Raw genomic sequence first — 20,970 nt, forward strand, 5'->3', positions numbered from 1 at the left:
GAGAAAGAAATGAAATACGTGGGGTATTCGCAACGTTGACGAAACGAAATATGAAAAAATATCCAGGATGGAATGGGGTTCGAACCTGGGCCCTCTGCGTAGCAGCCCAGTGCTCTACCACAGTGTCATGCCTGTGCTTGAAACTCCTTTACTCATCTGCAAAAAGGTCCTATACAGACTTGATGTCGGGAAAGAACCACATTAACATATGTAATATAGCGTCGTAGAAGAGTAAAATAACAACCAGGCATCACACCACGCGAATTCTGTAACCAGGCGTCACACAATGCGAATAGCGCAACGAGTGGGTTGTTGAATGCTTCCAACCCATTACAGAGAGCTCTGCCATAATTCTTCATCGTCATCAGGCACAGCATCAACAAAGTGTCATAATGCCTTACAGGTGTTTAGCGGGTACCACGGCTCCCCGCAGAATGACGAAAAATGGCATAGTGGCTGCTTCCCCACTTCACAAAAATTATGGTGATTTATAGCGTAGTGGGTTCCTCGCAAGTACACTTCTACTGGTTCTCACGTTAACATAATTATATAGCGTGGTGTGGAGAGTGAAATAACGACCGGGCGTCAGACAATGCGAATTACGTAACTAGTGGGTCATTTAAAGCTTCCAACTCATTACAAAGGGCTCAGCCATAATTCTTCATCGTCATCAGCCGCCGCATCAACAAAGTGCACATAATTCCTTACAGATGTGCAGCGGGTACCTGTCTTCTCCGCAGAATGACGAATAATGGCGTAGTATGTGCTTCCCAACTTCAAAAAAAGCTATTTACGGCGTAGTGGGTACCTTGCATGTGTACTTGTATTAGTAGCCCCAAGAGATTTTACAACGGGCTCTAGAAATGCCGCTCTGTGCTGCGCTTTCCGCGTAGGCATGGCGTTTTTCTTTTTTTTTTTTTCTGCTTCTGGTAGAGACTAAAGCGGAGACGTGCCAGAGATGTTGGAAAGTCAGGGAGGTTAACCATGTCGTCCCCGGTTAGTGTTGCTGCGCCCTGGGAAACGGGAATACAAGTATAACGACGGCAGAAAAGTGCACAGCATTCACGCGTACGCATCCGTCGTCCAATACCGAGGTTGCGAAGTAATAGATGCGAGCGACACGGCATCGGTTAATATCTTTAGGACTGACAGTGAAACAGCGCGAGCAAAACACCAAACACTATAAAACACCCTGTTTCCTTGATTTCGTCGCGCTGTTGCATCCTCAGTTTTAAATATGAACCAACTATATACACCTCGTCAAGTTAATATCTTGTCGCCCTTTCTGTCACCTGCCTGTCTGATTTCGTCTTCGCTCGTGCGTGCCTTTCTAATGCAGTGCAATACTGAAAAATTTTATATGCACTACGGAGTGCGCCGACACACCTGAAGTTGTTATCTTCTCGACGTTTGGCACAGCTGCGCAAGTATCACTGCTTTGCCAGTGCCACCGGAGGACCGTGTCACTGTAAACTACGCCGTTCCGCCTTCGCGCTTTTTACTATTTCGCAGCTTCACTACTGCCAGAACCAGAGCCAACAGCGACATGTCCGTTAAAAGTGACGTTACTGTTCAGGTCACATGACCTCGAGCTGTTTAAGTGCAAGTAGAGTGGCTCTGGCAGTAGTGATGCTGGCAAAATAGTGAGATAAGACTAGTTGTCGGGCGAGTTGGTGGTGATACACATACATTTTTACCGTTAAAAAGGAAGTAATAAAAAAAAGTTTGAGAAAGCTTGCGCAATTTCTTCTTTTTTCGCAGGCTTTCTTTAATGTTCCTTCTTAGCGCTAAATATGGTGAGAAATGCTACGCGGCACGGCAGAGGTACCGCCCCCTCCCTCCACCCCTGCAGTGACACGGCCCAGCCGCTGATACTGGCAAAGCATCCCTACCAATGGCACTTTGCCAAGCGTCATGTTATAACTGTTTCCGGTGTCGGCGCACTCCGTGGTGCATGTAACGTTGTTCATCTTCCACGGCGCAGCGCTGTTATCCAAAGGTACCACCGGATGGCGGGAGCTGCCCATGGAAGTCGAGGCCGCCGAGGCAGCAGACGACTTTCGCTAAACGCGACTGGCCGACGGGCCACTGTGCTACGCGGTCAATCCGCTCAATATATCTAGGTCTGGGACAGGAGAACGCATTCGTCTGCCGGACAGCGCGGACAACTCGAGATCGGCGCTTCCTTTTTCCTTCCTGACCGGCGGACAACGACTGCAGTCGACGGTGGTACGTGTCGGCACGAAACACCACATTTGATGGCTACTTGCGCTTTTGTTCATTTTCTTGCACGCACTTGACTGACATGACGTATTACTAATTACCATTCCGAGTAATGTGCAGTCTGACCTTCAGAGCCGATATTCCAGAACAATCGGCATTTTAAGAGTAATGGGTCACTCTCTTCCTACATACATGCGTGCAAGGCACACTACGCACTCCACATGCGCCCGAGTCCGCACCACTTCACATGCCTGCGATCTTCTTTTTTTTTCTGCTCAGTGCATTTCTGCTTACAATATCGCGAATTCATAAGTGTGGTGCAGCGAAAGCTTATATAGATGGGAACTTAATAAAAATATTTGATAGAGCTTATGTTTAAAACTGTTCTCATTCATTCATTCACTGTTTTTGCGGTTCTTATATGATACGATGCCCCGTAATGATACGATTTGACAAGTAAAAAAGCCCGACTTGCAAAACAGAGTAATCAAGATTCGAATTAGTGATCTCATTAAAAATGTTGCCACTGTAGAATAGAGTTAACTCGCTCCGTGACCTATCAGAAGATTATTATCGTGCAGTTCCGACATAAGTAGCAGCAATATACTCATATTCTGCGTGTTATTGCGCAAAAGTGCATGAAGAATATTTTTCCGTTAGCAAGAGGTCACCGCACATCTCCAGTCACTATGACGTCAGAATGCTTCGTATTACGTCAGTCACCTTGCCCAAATCTCCTTGCCCTTCATTGTAATCGTGCATCTCATTGCAATAATTAAAAACAATCTCGTAATTTCTTTGCCAGCGTTATCTGGTGGGGGCGGCTCGATCTTCCTCTGCATTACCGGCGAGAAAGTGGCTTGTGAAACTTTTATAAATATGATACTGACCGCAGAAGCAATTGAAAATATTTTCAGTGTCGCAAATTATGCCACCGGGCCAGTTAATGTTGATCCACATTGTATGACACATGTAGGAAGAAAAAAAAGAGGGAGGAAGCATTGCGTCACGCAGCCAGCCTTGGCAAGCGAGCGCTCCGTGAAGCCAGCTGTATATGCTCGGCACGTGACTTTTTGCATCAAGAACACGCAAGAAACGAGATTTCCCGAAACTTTGAGGTTTGATGCCCAGTAGTGTTCAATCGAAGCACACTTGTTCGTCCGGCTCACGGAAGATATTCGAAGAGAAAACAAGACGCGGAGTACTATAGCGCGCTCTGATCACGTGTTGGGCTGACACTGTATAGGCTTCAATCGCGCAATGCTCCCTCCTAACTTTTTTCTTCATCCATAGTGTGACAGCGTAGTTAAATAACGGATTCGCCTGTTCCACTATCCTTTGTCGCGCTGTCATGCATAGTGTTCAATGTTGGTTCCGCTTCGATTTCGAAGACAGCATTCAACTTAATAGAGAATACAGCGCGAGCAGCGTGAGGAATATTATTTTTCAAGTATCTAGTATGCGAATGTCGTAAATAATCTCTGAAGTGGACGTCATTCCGTCAGCTGATTCTTCATTTTCGACACTTACAGCGTGTTGCTCAAGCACATAGGCGTAACGACTGTGACAGTTGTTAGCTCACGCTTGCCCTGTGTATGCCTGTGCGTTCATTTAGGGCGTCCTTCTTTGTGCTTCAGCGGCATGCTGCAAGTATCGAGCTGCTTTTGGTTCTTAGTGTGACATTTCGATTTCTTGCTATCGCATTCATTGCTTCGCCCTTACGGCGAAACTGTTTTAGTTACGTGAATACCGCAAGGACAAAGAACGCGGAGCTCGCGCGCTGACGTGATTTTTGTTTATTTCTTTTTTTTTCGCTTCATTTCCATCACGCCGCTCACGTCGGCTTTTCTCTCAAGGTCATGTTCACATGAGACATTATGCTTTCACCTTTACATTTGTGGTTATCGTGAACCCAGCTGTGATCCGGACAGTGGATATTGCACCTGCCAAATTTCTGAAACCGGCGTTCATTCATTCATTCATTCAGTCGGTCGGTCGGTCGGTCTCTCTCTCTCTTTCTCTCTCCACAGTTTGTGTTGACGAATCTATTGCCACCCGGAGGTGCTGCGACCTGCCGAAGCGGTTTGACATTCTGTCCCGGTTTAGCTACTGATTTGTGCTTCACCACTTAGCGTTCGAGTCGCGTATTATCATAGTTTTTTTTTTTCATCCTCACAGCTTTCGATGGTCTCTCAGTTGTGTGCGTGCCTTTTCGTTCCTTTTTGGTCGGTTTCAACATTGCGATAGCAGAAGCACGTGTTGCACCCCAAGAAACTTCCGGTCACTTCAATTGTCACTCTCTAATACCAAAGCAGAAAGCGAGCTTTTTAAGTTGTGCCAGAGTAAGGAAAGACTCTTCTTCCACTTTCAGGTAAAAGGAAGGCTCTTAATGTTAAGGACTAACTCTTCAAATGTTGTGTGTAGCTTAGAAGAATATTTATTTCGAATATTTGGCCAGACACAGGAAGTAAAGTGTTGAAAATGTGCGGACTACTCGCTGAGGCTTTTGTTCCCCGCCAGTGCTACTAGAAGGGTGGCGGCTTGGGCTAGTTGGTGGGTCATGACAATTGTTATACCGCGAAATCAGGACAAAGGCAAAAGGTACGCGAAGACGAGCGCTAACTTCCAACTAGGCTTATTGTGCAGAACACGAAAATATATGGGTGACACAACCACGTGACAAAAGATGAAGAATGCAAAGATGAACAAGGCAAAAAATCAAAAATACAAAAAGAACCTAAGGAAACATCTAGGAAAAAACCAAAAAATACAAAAAAACCAAAGGACTATCATTAGCTGCGCGCGCCGACACTTTCTAGAGACCTTAATTCCTTCTCGGAGAGAGACAAGGAAGGCTTGCTCACGCATGAGTCGTGTTCACGTGCCATCTGCGCAGCCTCGACGATGATTCGGGTGCGGTCATCTCGGTGTTTATACAGCGTCACGGTGTCCTCGAAAAGGGGCGCACAGTTGCACGCGGTACAATGCTCTGCAAGAAACCCATCTTTCCCATTTATAACATTGTTAGCACGTTCCTTTAGTCAGTCATTTAGACACCTTCCGGTCTGTCCGACATAAGATCCACCACAGGAAATGGGAACCATATAGACAACTTCCCGCGAGCATTGCACATACCAAGTCCTATGTTTAACGTTACATTCAGCAGATGACTGCTTCTTGGGGGGGGGGGGGGGGGGGGCTTGTTGTTTTAGCGAGACTTATTAACTTGAACGGTGCAGAAAACAGCACTCGAACGCTGGCACGTTTCCCGATTTTCTTGAGTCTGTGAAATATGCGCTGTTTGTACGAAACAACGGCTATCTTTTCACGCTATTTTGCCGTGTTGCCCGGAGCTTGTCCTTTCTTCTGCTCTGCCTTACTAGTCCGGAAGATGGACTCTGCGACACACGCGATGAACGCCTCTGGAAAACCTGAAGCCATAAGTCGGGACACTTGAGCTTTGAAACTCTCATAAATACTGTGATGGCACGACCTGTTCAAAGCATTCACGAGGCAGGTACGTGCTATGCCTCGCTTCACTAGCTTGCTGTGGGCGGAATAAAAAGGAAGCAATGGTTTCTGCGCACGTGGTTCGTAACGCCAACAAATAAGATGTGTGTATCGGTTACCGCATACAATGTGCACTGAAAAACAGTCTTAAATCTAAAAATCTTAAGCTGTCATTGTCGGGCATCTCATGTGTCAGCAGAAGAGGCTTCAAACAATCTTCAAACATGCTTAACGTTTGGGCCGATAGCGAGTGGAACATGGAAGAATTACACTTCAGAACAACCAAAAAGTCATCCACGTATCTAAATACTTTGATGACATGCGTATATTCTAACTTTTTCTGCAGTAAATTGCCCATTTTGGCCAACAGCAAATCGCTCAGTAAAGGTGCTATGCACGAGCCGATTGAAACCCCCTTTTTTCTGCAGATAAATGCAATCGTGCCATTCGACGAACGTAGAGGTAAGGTACCTCAAAACGAGGTCAAGGAAATCCCGTGCACTGATGCCCGTTTTCAATTTGAAATTCAATTCACCAAGGGCATCTATATCATCCCCTATACATTCCAATAATTCATCGTGAGGCAGTGAGTAATATAGGTCTTTTACGTCTATTGAAAAAGCGTGCACATCAGTTTGATTTGACTGTTTAATAAATTCAATCAATGCCTGCGAGTTCTGGATTAGGAATGGGTCATCAATTGTTAGACACTTCAGATGGTCCTGAATAAACAAGCCAAGTTGCTTTTGCCACGTTCCTCTTTCCGATACAATGACTCGGAAGGGCATGTCCACTTTATGTATTCTTGCGGAAAAGAACATACTGAGCCCATCTTTCTCGCTTTTACTAATTTGCTGTGCTAAGTTCTGTAACTAAAGCTTGCGACACATTTCCCTGGCTGCGTCTTTACAATGAGAAAATTATCAATGAAGATAATTTTCTCATTTGCTTTGCCGAAATAAATTCTGCTTTATTTATTATGAGACTCAAACAGTTGCGGGAAGTCGTAGGTAAAATACAGTTATTGTTGACTTTGCAATAATGCCGTCCTTTCTTTTCCATTTCTTAGACAGTACCACCTTTTCAGCACGCCCGCTTTCCAAAATAAACACGGCGTCCGTGGCGCAAAAGCGACAATGTGCGGCCGCAATCGCACTGTTTAGTTCTCCAAGAAAAATATACTCGTAATAGGACACAAGGATGTACACTGAACAATCGAAATGCTGCTCCCATTCACATTTTTCGTATATGTGATTCTCTGAAAGCGTTAACAATGCGAGTGAGCAAAACCGAAATCAGCCGCAAGCTGTCGTACTACTTGCGGAGCAACACGAATGTGTGGAAGCCCCGCCTTCGTAGCCTTCGCTCCACTGTCAAGATAAGTTGTTAAGTATAGCAGTAGCGTAGCCAGAAATTTTTTCGGTGGGGGAGGGGAGGGGGTTTCAACCATAGTTTAAGTATTTTAGTCCGTGCGTTTGTATGTGTGCGTGTATACATACACAACACATGACAAATTTAAAAATTTCGGTGGATTCCCCCGGCTACGCCAGTGTTAACAAGGCCTCCCAGAGTTCATTTAAGCCACCACCTGTGTTCTGACAGCATGTTTTCTTTCTCAGTTTTGTGTGTTGATTTATATTTTCCTTAAAACATATTCCTTTGTTTTCTCAACTGTCTCGTGCTATACTGGAATCATTCACTGCGCAACACTGGACACAGACGTGATGAAAAAATGAAAAGAAGAGACGCCGACCAAAATGAAAAGGTTTTAGAACAGTAAGAAAAAACGACGTTTCGGCTTCAGTACGGAAGCCTTGTTCACATAAAAGCGGCCCAGCGAAGCGGGCTTATGTCCGTTGTAGTATGTGGGCCTAGACACCTATACGCTGGTGGGAGATTGCCGTCATTTCTATTCAGTGTTTTTTTTTTTTTTTTTCTCGTAGTGTGGATAAGAAGAGATTCCAGATATTGACGCGAACACCAGTTTCTTTCCTTTGCGATTATGGTTGCCTTGGCACAGTCAGTGTCGTGATTAGAAGTAGCCACGTGTTCCGCAAGTGTGTTGGGTGCGACGTTCTTCTTTCTGACGTCATTCGTGTGATCTTTCAGCCGCCTTTCGAAATTCCCGCTCTCCCCGATACAAACATAGTCACAGTCTGCACAGGGAATTCTATGGACAACGCCTGGGAACTTTTCTCTCTTGAGCGGGTCCTCCACGTGCACCAGTTCACGTTTCAATTTACGGGCAGGAACATGATGCCTCTTCCCGACCAGACGACTCATCGTCAAACCATCGACTTGTGACACGGACGAAGAGGAGATATCACATTTGCACTTGTGTTGTTTGCGTCTCCTCTTCGTCTATGCCTGGCGTTGCGCAGTGAATGATGAATCAGTACCAACTCACCCAATTGTCAGTTATTTTGCTATATTTTCTTATTTTTCCTAAACAATGAATTTACCATGTCCCGTTTCTACCCAACATCTCTAAAATCTCCTTAAAAAAGCCTCTACGAAGACGTGCGTACTTGTTCATATTTTCCTGGTGACCGTTTTTTCACTGGCTAACAAGCGCGTTACGGCTCGGCGAAAGACGGACCTTCAAGTGTGGAAGGTTCCTAGAGCGTTGATGACGACTCTTTAGCGAAAGAAGCGTGTCTCTAATCGGTCTACGTTAGCGACTTAAATAGTGGTGTCGGTTCTGGTTAGGCTAAGCGACACTCTTTTTTCTATCTTAGGTTTTCTTTTGAAAAAAAAGTGCCTCCTCCTCCTTCAAGGCTCATCATATGGAGGCCAAGTGAGGCTGCACGATCCACAAAATTGATCTGCTTTATTGAACGCCCGGTCGTAAAAAAAGACTTCGCGCGAAGCAAAGCGGACACTCGCTTGCTCTTCTTGTGTGCGTTCGCATACATGTGGTATCTCATCTGCAAGCCACGCTGACCAACCGGGCTCGCAAATATTGACCGTCTCGACAAATATGAGCCCTAAAAGGCGCACGTAATGTTGTGCTTTATTAAATAGTGTCTTTTTTCACGTATGTCTTTCCACCTCACGCTACAAGTGCACTTGCAGCAGCACGAGGTTATTTCTCTTTGTATTTTTTCTTCGCATAGGCACCTTGATACTTTTTTTTTACCTGTGTGTGAACAACCCTTAGCTATAATATCACTTCCTGATCTCTAGGTCTACTCGAGAATTCGAGAACACGATGTAAACTTTGAAGTACCAGCGCTAGGACAAGGAACGGTTAAATGTTCAAATGTTGTGAAACTGAGAACATTTTATCTTCCGTACGAAGTTGCCCGTACTCGGCTCAGTATAACCTAGTATAACCAGTGCAGTGTGTGTTTAGGTCACCTAGCCGTGGCTGGTGGTTGGCTGCCACAACGACCGCAGACGAAACCGGGTCGTGACCCAGGCCCATGCCGACGGCGTACCGTCGCTCTCGTTGCCTGACATCGCATGCATAATAGATAGACTTAGCGCCACGTGTGCTGCTTTGAACGACACGTCAGACAGCAGTATGCATGCAGGAGCGCTGCGGTAAACAAACAGGAGTCGATCATACTGCAGCTACAAAATCAAGTGGATGTGGCCTCGAGGTGGAAATGTTGCCGACCCAGCCGGTATCGAAAAATAAAGCCGCTGTTGTCAGCGGTGAGAAATTTGATGAACTTGTAATATTTGCAGAACATCACGGTTTGGAGATAACGTGGAGGAAGACTGAAGAGTTACGAACTTGGATTTTTATGGTGACAGTCAAGGCAAACTCGACAGCCATCAATGACTGCTATACAAGGCTATGAACGAGGTTTCACGAAGGGAGTTATACTGCCATGGTTCGGGTGACGAATGCGAACTCTGAGTGTGGCCGTTTCCGGTACTTGTTACTCTCGCTGTTGCAGGCGCGCGCGCACACACGCGCAACACTCCATCACAACAGCGACAACCGAAATTGCTAAGACACTTCCTTTTTGCAAACATTTTCTATCTCACCAAAGATCAGGCTTTCAGTCACAAAACAATCCTATGATTAGGGCTTCTTAATGCACCCAAATTTATATTTCTTTTTCTGAAATACGCACACACTTTGCAAAACAAATCGCGGACTTTTGTAACATCGACATTAAAGTAACAACGTCTGATCAGTCTTTATAATTGCAAGAATTACAGATGATCACAGTTCACAGGTGACCAGATCCCGTAAATATTTGGAATAATTGTTCGCAGTTGAAGGCATTTTGATGCGAGAAATAACATGGCTGAATGTTAAAGAGATGAAAGAATTCTTGAACAGGGGGTGTCCCTGAAGCCAGCGTTTGACAGGTGTACTTGTCCTCGTCAAGGCAGCAACTGAGGACAAGTGCACTTGTCGAAACACTGGCTCCAGCGACATTCCCCATTCAAGGATTTTTCATCCCTGCAATCCTCCTACTTCCCCTGAACTTCTGTCGCGTGTGGCTCAATCTTAGGTTCTCAAGGCTCAATCGGAAGTACTCAGTTCTTTTATATTTGAATAAAGGGTTTAGGGCTGCTACGTAACATTCCTCCACATGTAAGCTGATAGGGTGTAGGGCGGGGCAAAATGCGATAAAAATGTGAAAATAGCGAATATTTTATTTTATTTCACTCGTTACCATAAAATATCAATGCAGGAACTTTCTTTCGGGTACAAGGTATGTGCTACATAAATATGGCTATGTTATGACTGTTCAAAAGATTATTTTAAAACGAAACAAAAAATGCACCAGATGTCTCATTTTGCCCCAACCTGCGGAGCAAAACGAGACGCTGCGTGAGGCAAAACGAGACAGTGTGAAAAAATTTTATCCTTTGAGTTCTTGCAGTAGATGCACTACAAATTCACTCCGTGGGCCCCCACGCAGTCTTCATGAGCCCAGTCTTTGCACTCCACTCATTGAATCCAAACAGAACCCGACGTTGTGTTGCTCCGAAACTCCTGAAAAGCATTCAGTGCATTTCTCAGGTCGTTTTCCTCCCAGTAAACTCTAGATGATATTTTCTTGTACGTCCGTACCATCCTAAACAAAAAATATTATATATAATGAGCGTAAATAAATGGTTCACTTAATGAGACACTCTCTAAGGCTATTCAATGCCTTTTTCTCGCGTTTTGCCCCTCTCACAAGCCCGAATTCAAAAAATTTTGCCCTTTGGCCCACAGCACCAAATGAACTAAACTTTTGGTGGAATGTAGCTAGTAGTATAAAGTACCGATATAAATACTTACGTTGTTGTACTGACGCCGGAGTAGCTTCATGCACGGATCCGAAAATTTGGCCGAGCAGAATTTCGCCCCTTTTTGGCGGGTCACGAACACGCTGACATCATCGGCGCAATTTTTCCCGCGCGAACGCTGTGGGCAATCATCAACTTTTACACAAAAAAACGTCGAAAACTACCAGCACGTATTGCTGAAATAGAGAAACAAAGAAAATGTACTTTTTGTATTAGCTGTAGAGGGCGGCAAAGTCAAGATGTCGGGTGTTGCCCCGCGTCTCGTTTTGCCCCGCCTTACTCTAATTGCGTTTTGTATTCTACGATTAAAGCTCCTAAGGATCAAGACATCTTTAGTATTCAATTGATGTTTGGGACTTGGCAGATGGAAATGAACTTCCGAAAAACTGTTTCTGTGTCATTTACCGAACATTCCTTGCCGTCTTGTATCACTCGTTTGTTCATTCAAACAGGTGAAACATTCAGCACCATGGTTCAGGTCTTAAGCTTGTGTCACTAGACGGAGCATTAAAAAACGCCAGGCCCGCACGAAACACTCAGTACAGTCACAGCGTAAGCTGGGGGAGCAGTCTTCATAGAGGCTTGTTGCAAACTTTCTTAAGGCGCCTACTGCAAGCACAATTGCGAGGTGCCCTTTACGCGATAAATAATCACATTCTGTGGAGCAGCGGATGACCCACTACGCGCTTCTAAAGCGATTGGCGCACCTGTGCACTTTGTTGTTGCTGCGGTGGATGGTGATGACGATAATGAAGAATTGTGGCCGAGCCTTTTGTAATGAGTGGGACGCTTTCAACCAACCACGCAACTCGCCTTGTGTGAAGCCTGCTGCGATTCTACTGTTCTGCCACGTAATATTACATTTGTTAACGCGTTTCCTCGTCATGCATGACGCTTGTGTGGGTTCTTTTTCCGAAAAAGTTTCGAGCACTGGCGTGGCTCTGTGGTGAAACACTTGATTGACGCGCAGAAGCTTCGGTTCGAATCCACCTCGAACTCCCCCAAAAAAGGAAGCTGCTTCTCAACACGGAAACACCGCGTCAATAACAGATACGCAGTGCGACAGAGACAGCAAGTGTGTTTATCCTCCACACCGGAAGAAAAAACCCGTCAGTGTCTCTTCTTTTGCTAACAATTACGAACAAGGCACTCAGGCTGCGTGCAGTACCTCGGCTGAAGTCATGCCAACAACGGAAGCTGCAGGAGTCTCGTGGTTTTATACAACGTTGCCAGATCTCGGTTGCGCTCCGGTGTCTAATGTGAGCCCAGCGCTCTGAGCTGGAGCGCTGTGCTTTGAAAGAACCAGTCGAATGCGCTCAAAGCGGTCGATTTAAACCAGCCGAGTGGGCCATTAATTTGGTGAAGTCTATGTAAACGAACAGAGATAAAATTGACGTGTGCAGACTACACGAGGCGCGCAATAAGGTGCACTTGCATGTACATATACATGTCACGTACAGTCTCTAGAGTGCCCTCACTGCGCAACGCGATGCAAAATAGCGGTTCTAAAGAGACCGGAAGATGGCTGAAGGAGCTGAACTGGTTTTCGGCGGAGTTCACCATGCTTCGTTTGGCCACCTTTATAAGTCAAATGACACGCACTGCACGCAAGTACTGTATCTTACTTCCCTTACGGCGGCGTGTGGTCCGTCGGAAGAATCGGCCATTTCCTCTCCCCGCCAAGCTCGATCAATTGCTATTCAGAAGATCCCGAAACAAACCATTCACTGACGCCGAAGAAATGACAGCGGCGCTCCCTACCTGAGGCATGCACAGTAAACGCACAACGCGAACAGCTGACGAAGCGTGGCGCGTGCTTTTTGCGTGTGTGAGCTCATTAGCTATTCCCCGTTTCTCTTCCCTCGCCTGTCATGCCTCTGACCTTTTCACACTCATGTTTTCCCAGTGTATGCGCGGAAGTCGTAAAGCTCGTCCTTTCAAGATGTGCGTCTTTGTTGCTGTTATTTTTTTAGATGCTGCTGCTTCGCCCTTCTATCGTAGGAATGGCTTGCAGAAATGAACGTATACCATGACAATAGTGACGTCGCTTGATCGGCCACAACAACACGCGGTTCCAGGATCGTTGCAGTGTCCTTGGGAATCATCTCTCGTAACGCTATTTAGTTACGCCCAACGTGCTGTCTAATCGATATTGCACTCCAAGTTCGCTGTGATGGAACAGACCATCACGGTGAGTGAGTGAGTGAGTGAGTGAGTGAGTGAGTGAGTGAGTGAGTGAGTGAGTGAGTGAGTGAGTGAGTGAGTGAGTGAGTGAGTGAGTGAGTGAGTGAGTGAGTGAGTGAGTGAGTGAGTGAGTGAGTGAGTGAGTGAGTGAGTGAGTGAGTGAGTGAGTGAGTGAGTGAGTGAGTGAGTGAGTGAGTGAGTGAGTGAGTGAGTGAGTGAGTGAGTGAGTGAGTGAGTGAGTGAGTGAGTGAGTGAGTGAGTGAGTGAGTGAGTGAGTGAGTGAGTGAGTGAGTGAGTGAGTGCTAATTTGCGTTCTTTAACTGGTCTGATCGATTGAAATAATGCACATTCTACTGTTGCCATTCAGCCTCGTCGTCTACGTCTGACTTGATCAGCTTACAGAGATAGCCGCCGTGATGGTATAGTGTTTACGGTGCTCGGCTGCTAACCCGAAAAACGTGGGTTCGGTTCCAATCGCGGCGGTCGCATTTCTGCGCGGAAGAAATGTTACAGGCCCGTGTAATCAGATTTTGGTGCACGTTGAAGAACCCGAGGTGGTCGATATTTCCGAAGGCCTCCCCTACGACGTCTCTCATAACAATATCGCAGTTTTGGCACGTAAAACCCCAGCAATAATTCATTATTACTAGTTTACCGAGAGATGTTAATGAAGGCGGGTGAAACGTATCGATAGAGGCCTTTTGTCTGTGTTAAACAGGCCTGTCAACGTATACAATCAAATGGAATACGTATGATGTACGGGACCAGAAGCCCTAGGAAACGGGAACAATTGTACATCTTACCAAAAGTAAGTAGAAATAGCTATGAATAGCTATCCACAGTCGAAGTGGCACTCATGTAATGTGAGCGAACGCCGCGTCGAGCGGCCGCTTCTGCGGGTTTGTCAAGCGGCTGATCGCAAGACAAAGCCTGCTGCTCTATGACACCTGGCTGCGCACTTGTTGTTGTGGAGCTGCTGTTTTGTAATTATGTCGCGTACAATTATTTTGAACAACTTATATCCGATTGTCAGCACATAGCGAACGGCGCGGCCGCTAGGCTGACTTGGCCACATTTGTCGCATTATAACTTGTTAGGAACCAAAATAATGCATCGTTTTTTTTTTATTCAGAATGGTAGATGACGTCCTTGACTTCGATCAGAAGGATTTAAAGAAAAACATTAAAAATGGCCTTTTTGAGAAAACTATTTTCGAACTTCGGCGTTTGCGGTAAACCACTGAAGTTTCAGCCCAATTATCGAGTGGAACGTAGCGCGATAAAGCTACAGAAATTATTTTAAAAGGGGGCGCAAGCATCTAAGTTAATATGTACCGATTTTATTATCCTCACTTTAACTTGTTTGCAGCAATAAATTCCTGAAATATACGTATTTTGTGCGATTTGCCATGTTTGTGATTTTTTTCTTCAAAAGTGCTTCGACAAGCAAAGCAAATAATAGACTCGTAAGATTGTATTTCACTTGTTCTTTGAGGGGAACAAATATTGTGACCGAGAATTGCATCATTTTTCCCCTAGGTGCGCTCAAAATTAAAAAATCGCGAAATTGGCGGAAAAGTACTTTTTACGGCTAAAATTCATATGTATTTTTTTTTTCAGGCGAACAAATTTTTGTTTCGCAAATCTAACTTCGACACCATTGTTCTGGGTCTAATGCCTAGGCCTACAGTAAATTTCATCAAGATCGGGAATGGTGGCCGGGACCTCGTGTTCGATCTTATCTGGACACACCCAGCATAGAACTACTCGCTGACTGCTTCGCATGATACCGATTCCCACAAGGCGCGGAATCTGCCGAATTATTTAGTTTATCTTTCTTCCGCTTTCATCTCTTTCTCTTTCTCTCTCTTTCTACTTCTCGCTTGCGTCCTCCCCCTTTCTATCCTTTTCTCTCTTTATTTCTCCCTCTATTTATTTCTCTCTCTTTCGTGGATTCTCTCTCTCGTTCTCTTTCTTTCTTTCTTTCTTTCTTTCTTTCTTTCCTTCTTTCTTTCTTTCTTTCTTTCTTTCTCTTCTGAATTTCTTTCCCTCTCTCTCTGTCTCTCATTCTTTCTTTGCTATGATTTACAGCTCCCCTCCTCCTTTCAATTCTCACCATCATATCTCTCCTCCTCGCGCTCACTTCTCTTTCCCACCCCCTTGCTGCACTATACTATACAAGGCTATGCTATGCTCTGCTAGCGTGCTCGGATAGCCGATAACGTAAAGAACGTGTTCCTAAGCTTGAACGACAGGCCCAAACTTATGTTCCACATCGCCTTTCCATCCTTGGGAGAGCTGAAGCTTGCAATACATTTTTAGCTGCAAAGCTATACTATGTATTGCAACTTATTCATTGCGCTCGATCTTACGTACAGCGCTTTCATCGGACTTTCGCAACTTCCGTGTGGTCTTCGACGTTTGAACCAATGAGACGGGACAACCTATTCAGGCCAGTTAAGGAGGGAGGGCTGGGTTTAGTTCAATTATATCTATGGCAAATTGTTTCACGGTTCTACTTTTTTCGCGACAGTTCCCATCCCATTATTCGATCATTCTTGCAGATTACGTTTGTTAATGCCTTACCTGACTTGATTGTTTCTTCAGATTTCTCTGTACGCCCGTGTTTGTGGGGATTTATGCAGGAAGTTTTCATCGGTGTTCGGTTTCTCAAGGTCCGGTTTTCCATAGAATATCTATACACAGTATCACGCAAGAGACTCCACAAGGATTTGTTATCCATGCTTTTTCCACCTCCACTTTACCGCTCATTATATTCTGACCTTCCAGGACATGATGTACTAAAACGAGTTCGGAAAATGTATCTTTCTCCTGATACAAAAACCTTCTTTTACAAACTCCATACTGATACACTGCCGGTGAAATCATGGTTGCAGAGGAAAGGTATTTTTGTTTCTTCAGTTAACTGTCGTCTCTGCGATGTACCAGAGACAGTAGAACTGTTTTATTAGCTGCAAAGATGCCATTCTGTTTTTGGGACATCCTTCAACAAACTGTTCAAAAAATATTTTAACATTAACTCACATACTATACGTTACCTTCTCCCAACGTCTCTTGATGAAGTGCCCTTTCATATGTTTTTCCTTATGGGACTGCACAGTCTGTGGAAAACGCGCATGCAAGACCGTAATGCAGAACTAACCACTGCTTCAAGTATGCATTTCATGCGTATGGCTCTCTATCTAAAGGAAATTTACGAAGAACTTGACATCAGACCAGACTGGCACCCATCTTTCGTACTGGTCCCCTCTTTATTATTTTTTGTTTGTTCTGGGAGCAATAAAGATATCACCACCACCACCCATCTTGATGAGGTGTTCATCCTTACCAGCCTCCATGTGTGACAAGCTTTGAAGAATTTTTCCTGTTTCTCTGGACTTGCACAGTATATATATATATATGCATGTAAGCCTTTGAATGCTTGTGCGGTGCTTGTGCGATTATTGTCGGTAAGTGAATGCATCACTAAGTCGTGACGTTTGTGATAATTTCAAATACGCATTATAATAAATACCATGAAAAAAAAGGTGCTCTGTAGCCGAGTGGTTAGGACGTTCGCCTTCGGATCGAGGGTACGCGGGTTCGAATCCCGCCTCGTGAAGAATTTTATCGCCAAGAAGTTCTCTCTTTCTTTAGATCACGTTCTTTCTTTCTTTCTCTCTCTCTTTCTTTCTCTCTCTCTCTACTCGTTCTCTCACCCACCCACCAAGGTTGTTACAGGGCACGGCGGAGAAATCGGCGCACGTGTTCTGGAAGCGAAGCAGAACGAAGAGTGCGCGTGCCGGTTCATGATGATGATTATTTCTGCTTCCGACAGACAAATTACGGCGAGCTCAAAGAGCTTCGCTGTTCAAAACTTTCACTCCCTTTTTTTTTTATTTGAAGACGCGCCGGAGTCTACTTAGTGACATTTTTGCACGTTCTAGAATGGTGACAACAACCGACAACGTCCAAAAAATGAAAGTCACCTATTTTTTTTAAAACGACCTCAGCTCATTTAAAGAACGTTAAAGGTACAAGCTGACCAGGTTGGGAAAACGGTATTAACGGGTTTTGGCCCAATATAGTGAACTAGAAGACTTCTAGTTCACTGTAGGCACATATTGAGTATAGACGAGAACTATAACCGAAAAAGATATCTGATGGATAGCGACACACAAGAGTGCGCTTAAGACCTACGAAGTTGGGGGTAGCAAGGTTATCGAAGAAATATTTCGACTATAATACCAGCCAAGCAGGAATGGATAAACAACATGGAACACTGCATGAAATTGTAAGAAACGAAGGCGATGGCATGTTTTGTATAAACACGACTCGCAAGCGATAAGAAACGAAGTTTATGTCTCTGCATGTGAGCCGATGGCGGTGGCGCATGAATGCCACCATTATCGTGCGCAACATTCGATCGAATCACAAAGAATGCTCGCTCTGCTGCGCTGCATAATCGACCCGTCTACTGCTCGTTTACACGTGCAACAACTTCGCATCCCTTATCTGCCTTTATCTATGCACTTGCGGGCGTCATAATGATCGTTAAGTACGCATGACTGCCACCTGACCTCACGTCACCGTTATTCACGACGTGACAATAATCAGAAGACACCGATATCAACCGTGGATCGTGCGTACGACGTCGTCCACCGTCACTGTGCATAAAATTTGGGCACGATGCAGAAAACTGAAGGGACGTACGCAACTGCGCTGCAAATGATACATCTTACAAATCAGGACACGATAAGCACCATTCTACGAGAAGAACCGATTAAGCAAACAAGGCGAGTGCTTACTTCAGAGTAATGTATTATCGAGTTCAGACAAGGCCATGACAAGTTCTGTTGCGAAGTTTGCGGGACAGCTGAACGAGGACATGTGAGTCAACACCCGCGAGTGCACCAGACGTGCTACAGCGTACATCTATGTCGTAGTCGAATGACTGATTTGAGCGACGTATGACTCACGATGGCTGTGGCTAGTGTTTCCGCGGCTGCCGACATAATATATTCACTAACGGCCGACAAGGCGTATTACTATCACGGCTGCGCTGGAACTTAAGCTGCGTTGCAAGTGATGCTGCTCTGCATGGCATGCCCTCGTTACGACAACGAACGGCGATGGGTCGACAAAGCGTCGCTGTTAAAAATTCGCCAGCATGGTATCCTATTTGTAACACTAGAAGGCGATAGCCTGATGCGCACTTGGTAATGCGTTCAGTTATACAATCGGGGACCAGACTTCCTGAGAGATATAAGTGGCCGCAGTGCGAGAGACACGCATTGAATTACCTGGACGTCGATGGCCCCCACACTCCCTTGAAGCTTTCTGCACCTCGCTTGGTGTTGTACTACCTCTGGGATCGGCTCACCATTGGCCAAGCGACGACGTCAACTGATGACGTCACACAGTGACGGCACATGGCGTCGTCACAGTGTCGCGTCATTATGGACGTAGCTAGTCACCGGGATTGTTGTGCCGCATCATTCGCCTGCCATGTAATTTCGATCACAGGGCCGCGCAACGAGACACCTATAGTTTTCGCCTTTAAAAAAACTGGGCGCGTATTCAGTAAATTGTTATCCATAAGATGTTCAGGAAAGCATTAGCCATCCAATCCTCGCGCTAGACATATATCGTAAACGAAGGCGAACGGTCAACGGCGCAAAGCAATTACGAACAAAGCTTTGTTAATACGACACGTGGAACACACGCGCTCGCAAACACAAATGCAAACGCAGACACTCGTGCACGCCACACGCTTTAACGCGCGTACGAGGTTACAGTAGCCGCAATAGACACAACAGTATACTAACGACGGCTCCTCCCAGCCGTGCCTGTCACCACTGAATTTTAGTAAAAAGAAGAAACACAAAACAACGTGGAGACTCATCATAATCATCTTCAATACGGGCGCACCGGCTGTCATCAAGCAGTGGTGCCGCGGGCCCATACATTGATCGCTGGACCATGGCTTCTGGGATCGGCCAGCTAGGCGCGCTAAACTGCGTCACCACGCGGGCGAAAAATATAACAGACGGCGAGGGTGTCGATAGGCTCGACTGTGTTGCTGCGGCCAAGTGCACCGGCGGTTAGCTTCGCATATATGTGTTCGCGCTTCACGCGTGCCGGACGTTTGAGCTGACGCTTCTGCGTATGCGCACTGCCCAACGCAAACAGTGTGCGACAGGGTCCGTCAGCGCTGGTGTCGATTCCTAGTACAGGCCACGTGGTACAGGCTCCCGGGTGCGCGATCGAAACCGTTGGCGGCTGAGCCATCGGATGTTTGCTGAAGAGGCGAGCCTATAATGGACGTGTGAGGTTAATTAAACGCAGGAATTGAGGCTGCGCCGTTGTAAAACTCCCTTGTCCTTCCCGTCGCCGTATAGCGTGTACATTACAAGATAATGCCTGCATCGTCTTTGCAATGCCTTCGTACCAGTTCGTGTGGCTATTGCCGCACTTGTACGTGGTGTGATGTCATCATCATCATCATGTAATATTTTAGCAATATCCTGCGGCATGTATATCTTCATATTGTGTGGTATTATTGTATTATTGTTGCGTGTTATTGCACTGTGTGAAGATTCCCTTTTCGTACTGAAGCATTTTCTGCTATTAAATAACGCTTGTTTACGATTGTACAACCGTATTTCCCCCTTAGCCAATATCACCTTGGAGGCCCGTAAGGTACCAATAAATAAATAAATAAATAAATAAATAAATAAATAAATAAATAAATAAATAAATAAATAAAGTGGGATGTCCACTTGTTGATGGCAGATTGGATGCGGCGATATGTACTCAAAAACGTAAATCGGCATTCTACTACCAAATGAACTCTTCATAGCCGTTATGTCAACTTTGTTTATAATCGACAAAAGGTTCAGTATTTTATCAAATATTTAAATATTGGCTTCCTCTAATATTTGTATTCGTTTCCTCTAATATTTGTATTTGTTTCGTCTGGTAAAATTCCCTTTTAGAACGTGCTTTAGTTTTATTTATTTTTTGTGGTAGTATTTTTACACGATGCCTCAAAAATTGTCTTCCCCGCCGCTCTTCCGATTGACAAGTGAACCGAAGCAATAGCCCGCAGCAAATGTGTTACACTCTCGCAGGTTTCTGCGATGGGCGCCGGCCGGAGCACGCACTCCGACGGCTCTCCGGCGCACAGCCCGACACGACTGCTAGACGGACTCGGCGAAACGCGTCGCATCGACGACCGCGGTTTCCACGGCGCCCTGCTGTCCCCGAACCGCGAGTGTCCTCCCATCTCGTCGCCCCCACCGCGACTCGACGTCGACGATCGGCTGCCCTCTCCTCCGCCGGCGTCATCTCGAGTGCCCATCGTGACCCGGATGAGCTCTTCGTCCGGCGAGCGCCGCCACTCGATGCGAGCCGACAGCCCGATGCCTAAACTGCAAGTGGAAGCCCGGAGACTCAGCGATCCACGCGACGAGCAGGCGCGCGTCGGCCATCAGCAGCAGAGCGACCTGGAGAGCCAGATCAGGGAGATCGAGCAAATGACGGACGGCATCCTCGAAGACATCGAAGCCGAGAATCTGGGCAGCTTCAGCACGGGCCACGATGCGTCCGTGGCTACGACAACGAAGAGAGGACCACATCAAGATTCCAACGGCCCACTGGACTCTGGCAAGTCGGCCGCACCGCTGAGGGGTTCCTTCGAGCGCGGCCTTTTCAGCGACGCGACCAAGTTTTCGGGACTCGGCAGGCCACAACTGCCACCGACACGGTCACTGGAGCGTGGAGGTCGCAG

At 45.9% G+C, this 20,970-nt stretch overlaps 1 protein-coding gene across 1 annotated transcript in view; it reads left to right on the plus strand.

Annotated features, from left to right (window-relative positions):
* Window positions 1-2,032: 2,032 nt before the first annotated feature.
* LOC125758895 (uncharacterized) overlaps window positions 2,033-20,970 on the plus strand; it is an 89,624-nt gene continuing 70,686 nt past the window's right edge. The window contains exons 1-2 of the mRNA XM_049416661.1: window positions 2,033-2,229; window positions 20,312-20,970. Coding sequence (XP_049272618.1) covers window positions 20,321-20,970 — 650 coding nt within the window. The 5' untranslated portion in view covers window positions 2,033-2,229; window positions 20,312-20,320. The remainder of the gene's footprint in view (window positions 2,230-20,311) is intronic.

Source organism: Rhipicephalus sanguineus, chromosome 6 (assembly GCF_013339695.2).
Source record: "Rhipicephalus sanguineus isolate Rsan-2018 chromosome 6, BIME_Rsan_1.4, whole genome shotgun sequence".
Taxonomy (NCBI): Eukaryota; Metazoa; Arthropoda; class Arachnida; order Ixodida; family Ixodidae; genus Rhipicephalus; species Rhipicephalus sanguineus.